At 41.9% G+C, this 21,773-nt stretch overlaps 1 protein-coding gene across 1 annotated transcript in view; it reads right to left on the bottom strand.

The window, feature by feature from the left end:
• Nucleotides 1-21,773, bottom strand: part of LOC132825070 (voltage-dependent calcium channel subunit alpha-2/delta-4-like) — a 477,734-nt gene that overhangs the window by 370,727 nt on the left and 85,234 nt on the right. The window contains exons 5-8 of the mRNA XM_060840078.1: nt 19,655-19,817; nt 18,048-18,179; nt 12,622-12,682; nt 1,995-2,145 (exon numbers count right to left, since the gene is read on the bottom strand). Of these exons, the coding sequence (XP_060696061.1) occupies nt 1,995-2,145; nt 12,622-12,682; nt 18,048-18,179; nt 19,655-19,817 (507 nt within the window). The remainder of the gene's footprint in view (nt 1-1,994; nt 2,146-12,621; nt 12,683-18,047; nt 18,180-19,654; nt 19,818-21,773) is intronic.

The following is a 21,773-nucleotide window of genomic DNA, read 5'->3' as shown; positions in this document are numbered from 1 at the left end:
CATAGGACATAGAATTTATAGCAAATGATCATAATGTCATACATTGATGCGATATATTGTATAAACCAAGATTGCTATTAAGTCTTTCATCTTTTAGAATGGGCTACATTGAAAGACTTAACAGCAATCTAAGTTTATACAATATATTGCATCAGGGTATGACATTATGATCTTTTGCAATAAATTCTGTGTCCTATGATCCTACTCCACCAGTGACCTGATGAAGGAGCAGCGCTCTGAAAGCTTGTACTGTACTTCTAAATAAATGTTGCCGTGTGATTTTTAACTTAGCATTTTATCAGTGAGGAACGATGCCTCACCATGTGAAGCTGCTAAGTATACTCTGGCAATCTAATCCTTGCCTCTGTTTGAGGCATGCAAAGAAAACCTGCTAGCGAAAGGGTTGTCTCCACTTCTAATCCTCATTTCAACCTAACCAGGGCCTGGAGAATCCAGTCCACTAACAAGCTTTTCAGCATTGTTCTCCATTGTTGTTTCTTGTTTAGACTGGCTGCAGTTCCAATTGTGGCCACTGATCCCCATGGCTCTGCTGAAACTGAAGAGCTGTCTGCCCTTTGATTGACCAGTTCAATAGAACTAAAAGTCAGCCAGTTTGGGAATGAAAGAGGAGGACAGCAAATGAAGAATGGAACCACCAACACCATCCTTCAACTCATCCAGCTCATCCTTACCTTTTCCGTGCAGCATCACCACCAAGGGGGTTCATAACATCACGGAAAGATTTTTTTTCAAACTTTTCATGATCCAATTACTGTTGAACTATGCAAATTTCATTAAAATGCATACTTGTGTATGCTAGCCTTAAGATGAAAATGATAGCAGCTTTTTAGGATTCCTTCCTCCTAAATGTGCAAACTACAGCTTTAACACATTTTCATGTGTATATTGCCTTCAAAATATAAGACCATTTCCTTACAACTTCTTATCGCTACTCTCCACCATATACATCTCAGTTTAAAGCTTTCAAATATTATCTTAGTCATTGTAATGTTCTCCAAAACATAATGCAGAGGAAGACAGCCTAATTAGCACTTTGATTTTGTTTAAATTATGCAAGAAATACCAAGGTCTAACCAAAGAATTCTGCAACCTCAATTTAGCAGTTTTTTAAAAAAAACAATATTTGACTTAATTAGAAGATTCTGAAAATCTATGCCTTTTTAGGTAATTGAAGACATTTACAAGGATCAGAATTTAAGATGGGTTGATGCTAACTCCATGACTTACATATGCCTGCCATTGAGAAAACATCACTTCTTGAGTATGCTTTGAGACATGTAAATTTATGCAAACATGTTTCTGAATCAGGAACTGGAGCACTTTCAACACATTTAAACTTCTTCTTCCCTCAAAAACTCAAACATCAATCCACATCTTTGTAACTTCAATGTCAATACTCTTTTCACTAGTCTTTGGCTGCAGTAATTGTACAGTCTCCCATTGTCTTGCAGCAATTCTAATAACCTAAGATCCCTTATTGGTAGGCAGCTTGCAGTTGTAGTTTACGCCCCAAATTCTGATTTTGCATGAATGAACCTTGATTGCTGCAGATAGCTAGAAACCTGCATGATGTTAGTATTGTTATTGAGTGCTTTTGTAGTGTTACCTGAGATCAATATGACATGCAGACATGCAGTCGTATGCCTAAAAACTGAGCATGGAACACTCAACTTTCTAGGTCCTTGATTACTTTACATAAATTTAGTGATAATGACATGGAACTCTCAGCCTAAGGGGATGATGAAAGCAGAAATAATGAAATAATTTTAAAAGGAAATTGAATGGGCATTTGAAGAAAATAAACTCACGGGGCTATGGAATTAGACCAAGGGAATGGGCTGAATGGAAAATTCAATTACTCTACAAATACATCATCTAGATACCTAAAATACCAGGACAACAATACAACATCAGGCAGTTTGAATTTTGAACTGAGAAGGAAATGTTGAAATTTTCTTGTCTGATTTACTTACAGCAATAATATTGACAAAATCGTTTTCACCCAACGTGTCCAGGATGGTATTGATGGTATGTTTGGCTATCGTCATTCTGAGACCTTTCATACTGCCGCTGATGTCAAACAGTATGATAATGTCCTTTGGGGAAGTTGCAGCCTGAATATACCTGTACATAAGAACAAACAAAATGCACAGGAAGACTGAGTCCTGGAATGAGGTCACTGCACACTTTTTGCCTGTTTAGATTAGACTTACAGTGTGGAAACAGGCCCTTCGGCCCAACAAGTCCACACCGACCCGCCGAAGCGAAACCCACCCATACCCCTACATTTACCCCTTACCTAACACTACGGGCAATTTAGCATGGCCAATTCACCTGACCTGCACATCTTTGGACTGTGGGAGGAAACCGGAGCACCCGGAGGAAACCCACGCAGACACGGGGAGAACGTGCAAACTCCACACAGTCAGTCACCTGAGTCGGGAATTGAACCCGGGTCTCAGGTGCTGTGAGGCAGCAGTGCTAACCACTGTGCCACCGTGCCGCCCACTCTGTTGGGTCATAATAAAATCTGGCCCAAATTTAAAGATGCAAGGTTTCTGTCTTAACTCGCCATAAAATGTTTGAGATGAAATAAACTTAGGAGGTCACAACTCAAGTGGCATTACACTTCACATAATTCTGTATTAATCACCAGGATGGATGGGATGGAAAACAGGAATGTTACATTAGGGCAGACTGAGGATTTTTTAAAGAAATATTTTTATTAGAGATCTATTTAATCTTTTACAAAGCGTGTATATACAAAAAAGAATAACACCAAAAAACAGAAAAATAGAGGCAGTACAACAAAGTCAAATGCGATATTATTAGTAATGGCCTACTATTCTACCAGAACAAACTTATCTACTTAACTTAAACTAAACTACAAACAAATTAAATAAAAATTAAATTAAACTGAATTTAAATTAACTTAAATCAAATTATACCTCACTATTCTATTTCATCATCACACGTCCACTGAGGCTCCCATCCCGTACCCATATTCTTTTCTCCCAGCATCTCCCTCCCAGGGCCCCAAGGGCACTTAAACTGATTCCCATGGCTGCACCACCGCCCTAATTAATATTGCTGATAAGTCTACTTCAATATAATTCAGAAAGGGCCGCCACGTCTTGCAGAACTGCTCCGTTTTGTGGCGCATCATATTTGTGAGGTAACCTTGGGGGAGATGCTCCATCACCAGCCTGCACCACCCCATAAGACCTGGAGGGGGAAGTTTCCAACGTTCAATTCATTAAAATATTCTTCCTCACACAGTGGATAAGAATGTTACACAATCTCTTCCCATGTTACCCCAGAGAGGGCAAATCTGGCCACCCCAGAAAAAGAAATACTAGATCCATGTTAATTTCAATCCCCAGGATGTACTTTAGCTCCCTTACTGTAGCACTCCAGTATCTCTGGATCTTACAACAGGACCAGTAACAGTGTGTAAGAGTGTCTATACTAATTTTATATTTGGGACACTATGGAGACGCTCCTCTCTTGAACTTAGCTAGCCTCTCTGGCGCCATATGAGCCCTGTGTAAGATCTTTATTTGCATGGCCCAAGCTCTGTTACATATTGAAATTTTCCTTACATTTCCCCATATATCTTCCCATACCTCCAATGAGATATCCTCTCCTAGCTCTCAATTCCATGTCCTACAGAATCCTTCCACATCCCCTATGGCATGTCCTTTCTGTAATGATACAAAGTACTGACTGAAAGAGCACACATACACCGGAGCATTCTTTTCTCCATGTCTGACTTGTAACACTTGGCCAGGAGTGTGGTTTTCCATTGTATATAATCCCTTATTTGAAAGTACTAGAAAAGGTCCCTATTAGACAATCCATATTTCTGACTTAACTGGCTAAAAGACCTCACCCTTGAACAAATCTCCCAGGCATGAGATTCCCTTATTCTTCCATGCCCCAGGTTTAAATCCTTGGGCTCCCACCAACAGGATAAACAGTGAGGTCTTAGACCAGCTGCCTTTATCTTGCCTCATCATCCTCCAGGCTTTCACCATATTTAAAATGTTTGGATTCTTACACTGCTCGGTCACGGATTTCATCTTATCCATAACTAATAGATTAACTCGGTGACATCTCTACTGCGAGGCTTCAACATCAAGCCAAACTGACTTTGAATTCACTCGTACCCAGTCACTAACATATGCTAACAGGGCACTTATTTGATACCTCTTCAAGCCTGGAAATCCACCCTTCCCTCACACTGCGAAAGCTGTAAATTTAATTTCGAGGGCACCTGTAACACCAAATGAAAGATCCTAGCCAACCATTGAGCCTTCATAACATTCAGCTGAGTCGCAACAACGGGAGCATTCTCAGGGGGTACAACAGGCAAGGAAGAACATTCATTTTAATCAGGGCTATTCAGCTCAACCATGATAATGGTAACCCTTCCCACCTCTGCAAATCCTGTGCTATCCTCTCCAGCAATTGTGCATAGTTAGCTTTATACAGCTAATGGAAGGCAGGAGTAATAAAAATTCTCAAATACAAAAAAACCTTTTGACGACCATCTTAAATGGGAACTGCATTCCATCCTTCAGATCAGGCACATCCACTAATCCCCGCCGGCACGGCTTCCGATTTTGTCAAGTTTGATCCTGCAGCCCGAAAAACCGCCAAATAAATTAATTGTTTGAATCAATCGAGGAACGGACTTCTCCAGATTGGCCAAGAACAAGAAGACATCATCAGCAAATAGGGCGATCTTATGCTCCCCCATTCCCACCCTTGGCACCAGTATGTTAGGACCCCTCCTGATAGCCTCAGCTAACAGTTCAATTGCCAAGATAAATAACAGCGGTGTAAGAGGACACCCCTGTCGACTACCCCTCCCAATATTAAAGTTATCTGACTTAGTACCATTTATGATGACTGCCACCTTTGTATCATTATACAACCCATTTGGAAAAAATTGCCCCCAGACCAAAACGCTCTAGGACCCCAAACAGATCCAGTCATTCTACACAGTCAAATGCCTTTTTTTATGGCTAGGGAGACCACCAAACCCGGAATCAATCTTTGCTGACATACCTGCACTATGTTCCGTACCCTCTTAATATTGTTGGAGGAGCAACGGCCCTTAACAAAACCCATCTGATCTTCTTTTATAATATGGAGCAACACCTTTTCCAACCTCACAGCCAGCATCTTGGATAGAATTTTAAAATCTACATTCAACAGTGAAACTGGTCTGTATGCAGTACATTCTTTAGGGTCTTTCCCCTTCTTTAAAATGAGGGAGATATTAACCTCCCTAAGAGAAGGCGGCAGACAATCCCGTGTATATGAATAGTAATACATCCTCAGAAGTGGCTCCACCAACATATTTATGAATTCATCATAGAATTCACGTGGGAATCCATTGGGCTCAGTGCTTTGCCACCTTGGAGATGCCTTATTGCTCCCTGCACTTCCTGTGCCATCGTAGGCACATTCACCAGGGAAGTCTTTTCCTTGTTTACACTGGGAAGGCCCAGATTCTCAAAAAAGAACTGCATTCTCGCTGCACTGTGTTCATCTCCCTCCAACCGATATAGCTCTGCGAAGTATTTCCTAAATCTAACATTGATCTTCTTCAACTAACGGGTAATGTTGCCAGCCTCTTCTCTAACAGACATAATAAATTGGAAAGTTTCTCTCCTCCTAGTCAAATATGCCAGATATCTACCTGGCTTATCTCCAAATTTAAACAATCTTTGTTGAGCAAAGGAGATCTCTTTTTTAGTCATTTGTGTGTGCAATGTGTCGAGAGCTGTCCGGAGGGCTGTGACCCACTACAACTTGACCAGAGAGGGCCTATTATAATATGCTTCCTCAGCTATCTGCAACCGGGCCTCCAGCATCTGTTGTTGTTCCTCCCTCTGCTTCTTTCTAGTCGCTGAATACGAAATGATCAGGCCTTGTAAATATGCCTTCGTGGCCTCCCAAAGTATTGCCGGATTACCGGCTGAACCTGAGTTGATATCCCAGAAGGCCCTGAACACTCTTCTGATGTACTCAACAAATTTGCTATCTCTTAACAGAAATGGGTCCATGCACCAGTGCCGTGCATCCATTCCACCACCCCTGACTTTAACATCTAAATACACTGACGCATGTTCTGAGACAGCTATATTCCCAATTTTGCATGCCAACGTTCTGTTCAAACAGTCCAATGGCATAAAAAAAATGTCAATTCGCGTATGGCACTTGTGTGGGTTGGAGTAGAAAGTGAAGTCTCTTCCATTAGAGTAGAGATGCCTCCACACATTCACTAGTCTCAACTCGTCACACATGTCCGCCAACTGCTTAGATTGCACAGGTGTATCTGCCGGGCCCCTCGGCACCCTGCTAACCTCGGGATCTATTAGGCAATTAAAATCCCCTCCTATGATCGTGCAGCTCACCCCAAGACTCATTAATTTAGCAAATGCATCAATTAGAAATTTAAGAGGGTGCACCGGGGACAATACACATTCAAAACGCCATACTCTTCCCCATGTATTCGGGCTTTAAGAACCGTCCATGTTTGTCCTTAATTTGCTCAATTACCTGGAAAGGGAAGTTCTTTCTTACCAATATAACCACTCCTCAACTCTTAGAGCTGAAGAGGAAAAGAATACTCTGTCAGAACCCCCCTGCTGCAGTTTCAGATGTTCCTTATCAGTTAAATGAGTCTCTTATAGTAGGGCGATGTCTACCCTTCACCTCCTAAGGCTTGACAACACCTTCTTTCTTTTAATAGGGGAATGACTCCCTTTTATATTGAACAAATCACTTGCCATGGTTGTCCAGAGCAGCTCGTGGTTTCCCAAGAGGAGGAAGCTTATCTGAGGTGTGACAAGCGACAACGACATTAACTCTATGAAGTCTAAAAAGTACTCGTATAAAACTACTACAAATAAAAAGCTAATCACTACATTTAACTTAAGCAAACACCCAAATAACCCCCAATTCACTATAGATCTTCCCTCTTGCCCACAGGGGGCACCTCCTAATCCTTGCTCCCATCCCAACTCCCTCTCGCTGAGGCTGTGCCCTAGCCCCAGGCAATTCACAAATGAAGAAACCTGTTATTTATATTCTGAGAGTTAACAATGGATGCCCATCCCCCCAACTCGCCATAACCACAGGTATAGCTGAAAATGTGTTGCTGGTTAAAGCACAACAGGTCAGGCAGCATCCAAGGAATAGGAAATTCGGCGTTTCGGGCATAAGCCCTTCATCAGGAATGAGGAAAGTGTGTCCAGCAGGCTAAGATAAAAGGCAGGGAGGAGGGACTTGGGGGAGGGGGCAATGGAGATGTGATAGGTGGAAGGAGGTCAAGATGAGGGTGATAGGCCGGAGTGGGGTGGGGGCGGAGAGGTCAGGAAGAGGATTGCAGGTTAGGAGGGCGGTGCTGAGTTGAGGGAACCGACTGAGACAAGGTGGGGGGAGGGGAAATGAGGAAACTGGAGAAATCTGAGTTCATCCCTTGTGGCTGGAGGGTTCCCAGGCGGAAGATGAGGCGCTCCTCCTCCAGCCGTCGTGTTGTTATGTTCTGCCGGTGGAGGAGTCCAAGGACCTGCATGTCCTCGGTGGAGTGGGAGGGAGAGTTAAAGTGTTGAGCCACGGGGTGGTTGGGTTGGTTGGTCCGGGCGTCCCTGAGGTGTTCTCTGAAGCGTTCCGCAAGTAAGAGGAGGCCACATCGGGTGCAGCGGATGCAATAGATGATGTGTGTGGAGGTACAGGTGAACTTGTGGCGGATATGGAAGGATCCCTTGGGGCCTTGGAGGGAAGTGAGGGAGGAGGTGTGGGCGCAAGTTTACATTTCCTGCGGTTGCAGGGGAAGGTGCCAGGAGTGGAGGTTGGGTTGGTGGGGGGTGTGGACCTGACGACGGAGTCATGAAGGGAGTGGTCTTTGCGGAACGCTGATAGGGGAGGGGAGGGAAATATATCCCTGGTGGTGGGGTCCGTTTGGAGGTGGCGGAAATGACGGCGGATGATACGTTGTATACGGAGGTTGGTGGGGTGGTAGGTGAGAACCAGTGGGGTTCTGTCTTGGTGGCGGTTGGAGGAGCGGGGCTCAAGGGCGGAGGAGCGGGAAGTGGAGGAGATGCGGTGGAGGGCATTGTCGATCACATCTGGGGGGAATCTGCGGTCCTTGAAGAAGGAGGCCATCTGGGCTGTGCGGTGTTGGAACTGGTCCTCCTGGGAGCAGATGCGGCGGAGATGAAGGAATTGGGAATATGGGATGGAGTTTTTACAGGGGGCAGGGTGGGAGGAGGTGTAGTCCAGGTAGCTGTGGGAGTCAGTCGGTTTATAGTAGATGTCTGTGTTGAGTCGGTCGCCCGAGATAGAAATGGAAAGGTCTAGGAAAGGGAGGGAGGAGTCTGAGACAGTCCAGGTGAATTTGAGGTCGGGATGGAAGGTGTTAGTAAAGTTGATGAACTGTTCAACCTCCTCGTGGGAGCACGAGGCAGCGCCGATACAGTCATCGATGTAGCGGAGGAAAAGGTGGGGGGTGGTGCCAGTGTAGTTGCGGAAGATGGACTGTTCCACATATCCTACGAAGAGACAGGCATAGCTGGGGCCCATGCGGGTGCCCATGGCAACTCCTTTAGTTTGGAGGAAGTGGGAAGATTGAAAAGAGAAGTTATTCAGGGTGAGGACCAGTTCAGTCAGTCGAAGGAGGGTGTCAGTGGAAGGGTACTGGTTGGTGCAGCGGGAAAGGAAGAAGCGGAGGGCTTTGAGTCCTTCGTGATGGGCGATGGAGGTGTACAGGGACTGGATGTCCATCGTGAAAATAAGGCGTTGGGGACCGGGGAAGCGAAAATCCTGGAGGAGGTGGAGGGCGTGGGTGGTGTCCCGAACGTAGGTGGGGAGTTCTTGGACTAAAGGGGACAGAACCGTGTCGAGGCTTGGACTAAAGGGCCACAGGTATAGCCAGGCCCAACACAAAAACAAAAGGACAGGAGTAACAAAGCAGAAAATTCAAGGGTCTCATTTGATATCACAGAACTGCCTGTCAGTTCCCCTCACAATTGAATTCCCTATCACTAAAGCTCTCCCAGCCTGTTTCCTTCCCAGCTGTGCAGCAAAGCCAACCATGGTGCCACACCTTGGTTGTTGCCATCACCCTCAATTCTCCACCTGAGAGGTCGTCCCTCCCCCTAACAGTATCCACAGGAAGTGAGTAATAGAAACAAGGACTCAGGTGAGATCATACAATCAGCAGGATAACGGAGACTTTGGATAAACATTAATAATGCCTGATATATGTTCTGTGGGAAATGTGACATCTGATTAAAATACAGTTGTAATCTTATCGCATTGGAAATTGACTATGTGACTTAATGTGCATGGGTTTTTGCTAGGGTTCAGTCAGAGAATGACTCTGTGTACACATGACTATACCATCATGACCTGAACATGAATCTCCTGGTAGTTTGTCAAATTGAACCACAAAGCCCACTCTATGAGACATTACCCTCCTCCTAACAACACTAACTATGCCTATGGGTTTGACTCCTCCATCCTAGAAGTCTGGGGCTTTTGTCCCAGCAGCAGCCACAGTTTCCATTATGGCTCTGCTGAGTTCTCTAGTAGCTGGAATTTCCTCACCCCAGATTTAATTCCAGGAAAAAGTCTATTAACAACTAATCAGCTACCTGCCTGGTGGAAGATTATGCAAGCTCTCTCAACTTCATAGACCATTTCCACACTGTAGTGATTCTATGATTCTATGTGTTTCCCACTTCTGGATTTAATCAAAAAAGGGAAGATCCCAGCCTTGGTTATGAACATTGAGTCTAGATGGGTTAAATCTCAATGAACATTTAAGGAGAGAAAGTAGAATAATGAGAAATCCAACGCAGTAGAAAGAAAAGTTGTAACAAGGTCAGGTCCACGTGCCCCTACGACCCACCCTCCCATCCTGGCACTTTCCCCCGCCACCGCAGGAACTGTAAAACCTGTGCTCATACCTCCTCCCTCACCTCTAACCAAGGCCCTAAAGGAGCCTTCCACATCCATCAAAGTTTTACCTGCACATCCACTAATATCATTTATTGTATCCATTGCTCCCGACGCGGTCTCCTCTACATTGGGGAGACTGGGCACCTCCTAGCAGAGCGCTTTAGGGAACTCCTCCAAGATACCCGCACCAATCAACCACACCGCCCCGTGGCCCAACATTTCAACTCCCCCTCCCACTCTGCCAAGGACATGGAGGTCCTGGACCTCCTTCACCGCCGCTCCCTCACCACCAGACGCCTGGAGGAAGAAGGCCTCATCTTCCGCCTCGGAATACTTCAACCCCAGAGCATCAATGTAGACTTCAACAGCTTCCTCATTTCCCCTTCCCCCACCTCATCCTAGTTTCAAACTTCTAGTTCAGCACTCTCCCCATGACTTGTCCGGACTTGTCCAACCGGCTTATTTTCTTTTCCACCTATCCACTCCATCCTCTCCTCCCTGACCTATCACCTTCATCTTCTCCCCCACTCACCAATTGTACTCTATGCTACTCTCTCCCCACCCCACCCTGCTATAGCTTATCTCTCCATGCTTCCAGCTCACTGCCTTTATTCCTGATGAAGGGCTTTTGTCCGAAACATCGATTTCGCTGCTCGTTGGATGCTGCCTGAACTGCTGTGCTCTTCCAGCACCACTGATCCAGAAACAAGGAACCACAGACCAACTTTGAAATGTTTTCACTGAAGAGATTAGAAATAGCTTCCAAAGAACAGGACAGCCTCAAACTTAATGCTCCTTTGGATAAAGAGCTGAAATCAAACTACAATTGAAAAAAAAAACATATATTGTATGAATGTGACAAAAAAGTAGTGAAGACAAATGCATACACAATGCAGTGGCTTCAGCAGGAGATGGTGGTCAGGAAGAGTGCCGAGCAGAGAAGCTCAAGCAATCAAGTAGCCTCTCTCTGTGAAAAAAAAGTGTTTTTGTCCAAAGAAAAAGGCTGAATGGAGAGAGAAGTTATTTTTGCAAACAGATGTGAACTACATGGATAATTCTGTGCAAACAAAGAGGTTTTCTAGTTCAACCTTAATTTTCCTTTATATTTGTAAAGACCTGATGCCAGTGGAATAAAGAATCTCTCTTTCGTGATCTTTGGGCAATCACATATAATGGAGAATGGTGAATCTAAATCACAGGGGATGCAATTGTTACATACCTGAACTAGGCAATCATAAATGGATTTAGGGCTGACAGAGTCAATTTCCATTAAAATAGGAACAAAAGAGACCTTAAAATATACAATTAATATAACTGAACCTGAGAATGCCTTGAGCAAGTACAAGTTCTTAAGAGTGAATGTTCAAGAAAACATCTACATGACGGTTAACTTCAGTGTTGTGGAAAAAAAAGGATATTCTACCAAAACAGTTTCTCTTGCACTTGTCAGGACACTCAAGACTACCAATGTACAGGGAAAACAATGTTTATACCATATCAAAAGATAGTACTGATTGGTTGAGGCATTGCCATGGAGAATGCACCAGTTAATGTTGACTGACAGTTAACCACCAAGCTTTGGTTACATTTTAAAGCAGGCAAGTTGACTACGGTTATCAGCATAATTCTTTACACACAGGTTTATTTTACAAATGTTTTCCAGTCAGAGTCACTTCTAATGTTGGAGACTGTGTTATGAATTTTGCAAGTATAGCCTAGTTGAGTACAGTCAGTAATTTACATCATCCAAAGCAATACACTGTTTGAGCTATATGGACCACATTTCCAGCATTATAGAAGATGTACTGAAGCAACGCTGCTTGGTACTTTAGACATTATATCTTAAACCTGTGATTTTTATCAACAAGAAGATTGCTGAAACCAGGTGCATGAGAATGCTACAATCTGCAAGCTCCCCTCCACGGTGGCTCTGTGGTTAGCACTGCTGTCTCACAACACAAGACCTGCGTTCAATTCCAGCCTCGGTGATTGTCTGTGTGGAGTTTACGCATTCTCCCAGGGTCTGCGTAGGTTTCCTCTGAGTGCTCTGGTTTCCTCCCACTGTTCAAAGATGTGCAGACTAGGTAGATTGGCCATGCAAAATTGCCCATTGTGTTCAGGGATGTGTCAAATTAGATGGATTAGCCGTGGGAAATGCAGGGTTACTGGGATAGGGTGGGGGAGTGAGTCAGGGTGGGATGCTCTTCAGAGGGTTGGTGTGAACCTGTTGGTTCAAATGGCCTCTTTCCACACTGTAGGGATTCTATGCTGGACGTAATCAAATCACATATTATCCCAATTTTGAACTTGCCATTCAGTATAATTCCTGGAACTCCCTACCTAACAGCAATGTGGGTGCATCTGTGCTAAAATAATTGAAATAATTCAAGATAATGGGTCACAAGCACCTCTCAAGGGTAATTAAGGATCAGTAATAAATGGTGGCACTGCCTGTGCCATCCCAATTCTATGAAGGAATAAAAACTTGATACTACGTGATTAAGAATGTAAGTTTAGTGTTACTTTCAGTTAAGAATGAGAACCTTACTGTCTTAATGAAAAATTAGTAGTGCTTATCTCTTGAAAACAATTCAAGCAATCACTAAATAGTGCTTTACTTACCAGCCTCGGTTCCTGCAATCAAAAGATATGACTCCATTTCCATCTGGCATCCATTTTATACCTGAGAAATATAGCAAAAACATTGGATAATGTCTGCCATTTACCAAGCAGCTATTGGACTGAATCACAAAGTAGTATGATGTGTAATCTTTCTCACCATCTCATTCTCTAGCTTTCCTCCTCCCTCATTTCAGCCATAACGTTTAGATACAAAGAATTTATAAAATTAACTATTTATTAATACAAAACCTGAGTATTTCATGACTTACTAAGGTAGTTTGCTAGACAGCAAGCTCCACTACTTCTGGAATCATCACAATTGTGAAAAGATTTTATCAAAGCTATTCAAAGTCCTTATTTTATCAAATGGATGAAACCAATGTTAAATGAAAGCACTCATCAGATTTCTATACTTAACAAGAAAACAGTTATTCATTGCAAACAAATTTTAAAAAAATGGATTGCAGAAAGGAAACACAAATTACTAAGTTACCCCTGTGGGGTATGGGCACTGGTATGTCCTCAACTCCATAGGGGAGATGGTGTTAGCCATTTTGGAATGGCAGAAAGCAGGGAGTAGTGGAAAGTGAGTCCTTCTCAGGATGGCAGCTGGTGACAAGTGGTGTTCCGCAAGGCTCAGTGTTGGGACCACAACTTTTCACTTTATATACTAACAATATAGGTGAAGGAACTGAAGGCATTCTAGCTATGTTTACAGACAATACAAAGATAGGTTGAGGGACAGGTAGCATTGAGGAGTTGGGGAGACTGCAGATGGATTTGGACAGGTTAGGAGAGTGGGCAAAAAAGTGGCAGATGGAGTACAACTTGGGAATGTGTGAGCTTATGCACTTCTGTAGGAAGAATAGAGGCATGGACTATTTTCTAAATAGGGAGAAAATTCAGAAGTCTGAAGTGCAAAGAGATTTGGGATTCTAGACAAGTATTATCTCAAAATAAACTTGCAAGTTGAGTCAGTAGTTAGGAAGGCAAATTAAATGATAGCATTTATTTTGAGAGGAGTTGAATATAAAAGCAGGGATGTACTTCTGAGGTTCTAAAAGGCTCTGGTCAGACCACATGTAGAGTATTGTGTGCAGTTTTGGGCCCCATATCTCAGAAAGGATGTACTGGCCCTGAAGCATGTTCAGAGGCAGTTCACAAAAAATGGTCCCAGGAATGAAAAGCCAAACATATGAGGAATGTTTGAGGACTCTGGGTTTATACACGATGGAGTTTAGAAGGATGAGGGGGGATCTAATTGAAACATACAGAATACTGAATGGCCTGGACAGAGTAGATGTTGAGGAGACGTTTCCATTGGTAGGAGAGACTATGACCCAAAAACATAGCCTTAGAGTAAAGGGAAGACCTTTAGAACAGAGATAAGGAGAAACGTTTTCAGCCAAAAGGTGGTGAATCTATGGAATTCATTGCCACAGAAGGCTGTAGAGGCCAAGTCATTGAGTATTTTTAAGATTGAGATAGATAGGTTCAAGGGGATCAAGGGTTATGAGGAGAAAGTGGGAGTTGAGAAACTTCTCAGCCATGATTGAATGGTGATGCAGACTTGATGGGCTGAATGGCCTAATTTTTGCTCCTATGTCTTATGGTCTTGTGGAAATTGCTAAACTCATGACCAAAAATGGAGGCTGAATCAATTAAAAGTGATAATGTTGTCATCCCCATCCCTCCTCTCCATAATATATTTTTACTTAAGTGCTGTAGACAATGTAAGCATCCACCCTTTACTTTTCCTCTGCATTCCACTACTGATGACAAGTTGAAAGATACCCAAAACAATGAGTTGGTCAAGCAGAAGACAGCCTGATGATGACAGACTTTTATGAGTTTATACTGACAATGTCCAGCTCAAATACTGACCTTGCATAATTTAGAGGATGGCACAAAAGTGGGATGCAAGTGTTGAGATGTGAGGAATGAGTACCTGCAATCATGTCAAGGGGAAAGGCACAAGTCAGGATTGCATGACAAGTTCTATTTTGTGGGACTCAGATGAGGACTTTGATGGGACAAGAATCAGAAAAAGGCTGATGGGTATGTATAATGAAATGTTTAATGCATTGGAAGCCTATGGAAGGTGGCTTGAAAAGGAGCGGTGCTTATTGCAGTACAGGAACAGCACAAAACATTTACCTGGAAACATAGGGAGGAGCAGGAGCATGCATCGGGGAAACTTTGCTCATCCAAGACAGGACATCAAAAACTGTTATTCTGTTGGACTGTTGTGATGCTCTGGAATCTCGTTTGAACACTGGTATCAGTAACCACAATGAGCTTGCATTAGAGCAGTGTGAGCTGGCATTGCAGAAAATTGACCTTTCTTAACTTTTTGTTTGAGCCTGTACTGTGGCACTCAAGCTTATTGTAGAGGTTGCTGGCTGCTATGGAATTGAAATATTAGACATCAGATGCTGCATCATGGTTGGATGTACAAATGTGTTAACAAAACAAATGATAAGGGATAGTCAGTGAGGTTTAATGCAAAGAAAATAGTATCTCACAAACTTGATTGAGTTTTTTGAGGAAGTTACTAAAAAGATTGAGGGCTGAGCAGTAGATGTTACTTACTTAAACTTAAGTAAAGCCTTCAACAAGGTTCTGCATGGTAGACTAACTAGGAAAGTTAGGCCATTTGGAATTCAGGATAATTGGCTTAATGAGAGGTGAGGGAGTTGTGATTTTCAGACTGGAGGCCTGTCACCAGCAATGTTCCACAGGGATCAGTTCTGGGTCCTCTTTTGTTTGTCATTTATTTAAATGATTTAGATGAGAATATAGAAGGCATGGTTAGTAAGTTTGTGGACGACACCAAAATTGGTGGCATCGCAGACAGTGAAGAAGGTTTTCTAAGAATACAAAATGATTTTGATCAAATGGTTAAATGGGCTGAAGAATGACAGATGGAGTTCAATCTGGATAAATGCGAGGTATTGCATTTTGGTACAACAAACAGGGGTAGGACTTAGACAATAGATTGGATGGTCTTGGGTAGTTTGGCAAAGCAAAGGGAACTAATTCTTTGACCTTTACATCACATAATAGTCAGGGTGGTTAAAAAGGTGGTTAGCACGGTTACCTCATTGCTGAGTCCTTTGAGTATAGGAATTGGGAAGTCATGTTGAGATTGTACAGGATATTGGTGAAGCATCTTCTGGAGTACTGCATCCAGTTCTGTTGCTCAGTAAGAGGAATGATATTGTTTAGCTGGAGAGGGTTCCAAAGAGATCTACCAGGATCTATCAGGATGTTATTGGGTTTGGAAGGTTTGAATTATAAAGAAAGGCTAGATAGGCTGGGACTTTTTTATACTGGTTTAGAGGTAACCTTATAGAAATTTATAAAATCATGAATGGTACAGATAGGGCTAATGATTTCCCTAGGATGGGGGATTTCAAGACAAGGGGACACATTTTTATGGAGGGAGGAGAGAGATTTTAAAAAGACATGAGGGGCAAATTTGTTTACAGAGTGTGACTTGCAGATGGAATGAACTTCCTAAGGCAATGATTTGGATGTGAACATAAGAGGTGTAGTTAGTAAATTTGCAGATGACACCAAAATTGGAGGTGTAGTGGATAGTGAAGAAGGTTATCTCAGATTACAATGGGATCTAGACCAAATGGGCCAGTGGGCTGAGAAGTGTCAGATGGAGTTTAATTTAGATAAATGCGAGGTCCTGCATTTTGGGAAAGCAGATCTTAATAGGATTTACACACTTAATTGGCAAGGTCCTGGGGAGTGTTGCTGACAAAGACACCCTGGAGTGTAGGTTCATAGCTCCTTGAAAGTGGAGTCACAGGTAGAGAGGATAGTGAAGAAGACGTTTGGTAAGCTTTCTTTTATTGGTTAGGGTATTGAGTACAGGAGTTGGGAGGTCATGTTGCAGCTGTGCAGGACATTGGTTAGGCCACTGTTGGAATATTGCGTGCAATTCTGGTCTCCTTCCTATTGGAAATATGTTGCTAAACTTGAAAGAGTTCAGAAAAGGCTTACAAGGATGTTGCCAGGGTTGAAAGATTTGAGCTATAGGGAGAGGTTGAATAGGCTGGGGCTGTTTTCTCTGGCACGTCAGAGGCTGAGGGGTGACCTTATAGAGGTTTTATAAAATCATGAGGGGCATGGATAGGATAAATAGACAAAGTCTTTTCCCTGGGGTGGGGGAGTCTAGAACTAGAGGGCATAGGTTTAGGGTGAGAGGGAAAGATATAAAAGAGACCTAAGGGGCAACCTTTTCACATAGAGGGTGGTACATGTATGGAATGAGCTGCCAGAGGAAGTGGTGGAGGCTAGTACAATTACAACATTTGAAAAGCACCTGGATGGGTATATGAATAGGAAGGGTTTGGAGGGATATGGGCCAGGTGGGACTACATTGGGTTGGGATATCTGGTCGGCATGGACGAGTCGGACCGAAGGGTTTGTTTCTGTGCTGTACACCTCTATGACTATCAGTGGTGAATGCTCATACAATTATAATGTTTAAAAGACATTTGGATAAGTACATGAATAGGAAAGGTTGGGAGGGATATGGGCTCAGAGCAGGCAAGTGGGACTCGTTTAGTTTAAGATTATGGTCAGCATGGACTGGTTGGACTGAAAGGTCAGTTTCTGTTTTTTTATGTCTGAAAGATTGGATTCAGATCAAATTGGTCCCAAACAATTGTTCCTTAATATTGATCACAGGCTTCCAATGCATTAAGCATTTCATAGTACATACCTTTTTTTATTTCATGCCCCATCAAAGTCCTCACCTTGGTCCCACAAAATAGACATCCAGCTCTGATCTGCAACTGTACCCTTAACATGGTTGCAGGTTACTCATTCCTTGCATCTCAACACTTGCAGATCTCACCTCTATGCTAACCTCTAAATGATGCAGGGTCGTTATTTGAGCTAGTGATTTTCAGTTTAAAATTGTAACAGTTTGTTATCATCAGGCTGTCTTCTGCGTGGTCATTTAATTGTTTTGAGGTACCTATAAATATGTCATTTCCAAAATCAAATTGGATAACTAATCAAGAAGAAACAAAATGCAATGCTTTGGAACAAAATTAGGAGAGAAAATCTCGCTGAATCGCCATGGCAAAGGACCAGAGACACAGTAGTCAAATGGCCTCTTATTCTATACTTTAACATTTCATGACTCTGTATGGTTCATGTCTAGTGGCTCAATGCTGCCACTAGCATTCTCTCTGGCATCTTCTTGGATTTATACCATCAGTTCTTTCCTGATTCTGGAATTGTAAAAGACTAACACAGATATATAATTTGCAAGATACAAAATGAGGTTCTGGTGAGGAGGCTCATTGCACATAAATCCAAATTCTCCATTCCTTTGTTTGTGAATGCAATCCATTCAAAAATATTAGCATCAGTTTTTTGTGGAATTTTAATGTGTTTACCAGGATAAAGTCTAAAGAAACCCGTGGAACTTCCAAAATATTGCCAGGTGAGAGTTGGATCTTTCATAAAGTTTTCCGAAAAGATCGCGTTTAATGCTTCTGACCAGTATGCTCCATTCAAAATGTCAGGATCTGTAGAAAGAATAAATGATGAGATACTGAGTGCACTTCTATCACACTGCATTGTTGAGTCATTCATACTGGACTTTTATTATGATCATTCTCACTGTGACATAAGATGCTACTGATAGTGGAGCTATGCAAAGTGAAGGTGAAGAATATTGTTTTGTTTCTTGAACAAAGTGTGACAGATTTCAGTCAACCTTCACTCTATTCAAAATTCCATCTTATAACTCATGAGGGTTGCTGAAATTTCTCCAATGGTACAGCAATGATGGGTAGCCTGTTATTCAATTCAATGACATTTTCTTCCTATCTGCTCTATTTTATTAAATTGTGCTTTCAGTGTATTTATTTTGGAAGCATTACATCAGTTGGCTCATTTGACAATAAAGGACTGAACTCTATAAAATTTGGAGTATGGACAATACACATATTATACAGGAACGCTGTTATTCTTATTTTAAAAATATGCACAATATACACACAGCTGATGGTTCTGTGTAAATACTGAAAGAAATTCTCTATGGCTTCATGAGCTTGTGCATCACTGCTGCTAAAAGATTCCTCACATCAGAAAGTATTGCTCTGATGTGTTGGCTACACAATTTATCCAACATGTATCTTTTTTCCAAGCAAAAAATTTGGTTTATTTAAACCTTGTATCAAATATTTGACTAGTCAGTGGGCAGGATTTTGATATTGAAATGTTTCACTAAAAGTGAACCACTTTCAATCACGATAATAACTCCAGAAATTCACAGTAAATCTGACAGAGACTACCTTGGGTATCTGAAAGCTGATGTTAACCAAGAAGCGGTATCAATCACACTCTCTACCTTTGGCCATTCCAGCTAGACAGCAGAGAAAATATTTCACTCATCCATTTCAGTAAGGTTATTGCAACATGAAAATAAGAACTGATGTAGTGCAGATGTCCTGTCACTAGATGACAGTAACATATTTATGAAATATACACTTGTGAAGAATCTTGATGTTGCTCAGACAGTTTTTGGGGAAAAGATATTTACATTGCTGTGTGTTTTTTTTAAAACTTATATAATGTAAATTTTAAATTGACCAATGGATTAATGATTGCTTGAACATATTTTGAAGTTTTAATTATTATGCTGATTCATTGTATCGGGTAGAAATTGTGTTCAGACTACTTAGAGTCTCAAATTAGGCTCTTAGGATGCAAGTTAGAAGCTGGAGGCCCAAGCTTCTTGTGATATTTCTGCTTAGGCCTCAACATTAATTTCAGAAAGCAGGAGGTCCAGAGGCTGTTCTACCATATTTCCTTATCATCTTGCATTGGCTAGGATGGGAAGAGAAAGAGCAAAGGTGGCAAACATAGGGTAGTAGCTACCCTCAGGAGGACAGAGGAGCTAGGAACAGCAGTAAATGATTAAAAGAAAACAAATCCATCAATACCCGAAAATAGAAATGATAAATAGCATACTAAGGAACAAACTTGTTTACCTTACCTTTATTATACACATTAGTTGGGATTTGTATGTTACTGAGAGAGGTGTTCACAGGCAAATTGTTGAAATGTTCATTTACTTCCAAAATAAACTCATTTCCAAGCTCTACATAATTCCCATTTTCGTCTCTCTCATTGATCAGCACAGAATTATAATAATCAAACTGCAGGAAATAGAAGAAATGTTTGTTAATGCAAACCAATGGATAACTTGTTGCTGTAATTTCACTATTCAGTTGGTAAGAGCCACATTTGGAACCCATTCAATAGCTCAAATTGCTGGATGTTGATCAGAAGCAGGAATTTAGATAATCTTTCTCCTCATCAGCTCAACGCTCTGAAGGAACATGGTGTGTTTTAATTAATTCACTATAGATAATAGATTGAACCTGGCCTGTATATAACTAACCTATGCAATTGATAAATTTACTTAATTTTTATATAAATATCCTCATGTTACGTAGAGATTTGACAAGTCAAAGCTGGGGAATGCAGTGAAAAAGTGAAAGAAGTCACAGGACACAAGATCCTTGAAAGTCTTCAAAGATGAAGATTGTATTTAATGGAGGTGAAAGGTTTTTGCTTGCTTGCTAGTGAGCTAGTAAGAGCCTTTTTCCCCTGGAAGACCCTAAAAATTAAGTACCATTGAAGAACTTATTCCAACAGTGGTTGACCTTCCTTGGGATCAAAGACACTATTGGTGGAGCTCCCACCAGTAGAGACCTACCAGGCAATCACAATTTGTATGACACCCACCTGAGATCTGTGATTGTTGTTGGGTGTCAGCAGATGAGTGATGATGGGCCAGAGAGGGATTCATGGACCTGGTAATGTAACAGTGATAGTATGGGGTGGTTCTCAGTAGGCTTAACTCTGTGCCGAGTGTCTGGAGAAAACATTAATTATATTTGAATGAAATAATGCTACTCCTTCAAACCCTGATTATCTGGAAGTCTGCAAGAAATCCTACACAGATTGGGTGATTTGGTCCCTGTAAAGTAAATTCCTTATGCCATTCAGGTAATATCAGTACAATATGTCCCTTAAGTGGAGGTTAATTGAGATAAATAAAATTGAGATATAAATCAGCCATTTTCAATTTGGGAAGCGGTACAGCTTTGAGGGATTGAATGGCCTCTTTCTATTCATAACCTCCTTCGTGATTCAAGAGTAACTCTCTTGCCTGAGTCAGTAAGTTGTGGGTTTACAACAGTCCAATGGCTTGAACACTTTGGTGTGTACTGAATGGTGCATTGCCTTTTGAATGTTATGCTAAACAGAGGATTCATCAGCCCTCGAGTGGCCTTAGAAAAGGTCTTAGGCCAAATTTGTTCTTCAACTAATACCACTAAACCTATCTGGTCACTATCTCAATTATTGAAACTTAAGATTCTCAGGGGACTTGTCAGGATAGATGTAGAAAGGTTATTTCCCCTTTTGGGAGAGTTGACAACAAAAAGGGGTCATACAATTAAGACAGATGAGGAAGAATCTTGTTTCTCAGGTGGTTGTGAATCTGTTGAATTCTATACCACTGAGGGCTGTCGAGGCTGAGTCATTAAGCATTTTCAAGGCTGAGATAGAGAGAGTTTTGATCAATAAGGGAATTAAGGGTGATACGAAAATGCAGGAAAGTGGAATTGAGTTTTATCAAATAAGCCATGATTTCATGAAAATGCAGAGCATGCTCGATGGGCTGAATGGCTGTCTTTGCTCCTGCATCTTCTGGTCTTTATCCTGGAACCAGCCTGAAATTAAGCCAGTCTGTTCACAATCTTTGTCTCAAATTTGATTCAGAGATGAGCTCACAGCCATGCCATCACAGCTTATTTTCAGCTCCATGACATTGCTCAAATTCAACTCTGTCCTCAATCGAACTGCTGCTGAAATCTCACATATCTTCCTTCTCTGTAGAATCTATCATCCTAATGCACTTCTGGCTGACCTGATACATTCTACCCTCCATAAACTTGAAGTCATCCAAAACTATGTGTTTTGTCTCTTGGCAGTCTATTTATTAGCATAATGCATGCTGGGATACATTGGTTCCTCGTCAGGAAAGCTCTTGGTTTTTAAAATTCTAATCGTTATTTTCTAAACACTCCACGGCTTTGTTCTTC

This window comes from Hemiscyllium ocellatum, chromosome 19 (assembly GCF_020745735.1).
Source record: "Hemiscyllium ocellatum isolate sHemOce1 chromosome 19, sHemOce1.pat.X.cur, whole genome shotgun sequence".
NCBI classification, from domain to species: Eukaryota; Metazoa; Chordata; class Chondrichthyes; order Orectolobiformes; family Hemiscylliidae; genus Hemiscyllium; species Hemiscyllium ocellatum.
Note: the sequence above shows the minus strand (reverse complement) of the source record. Positions and strands in the feature narration are given on the sequence as shown.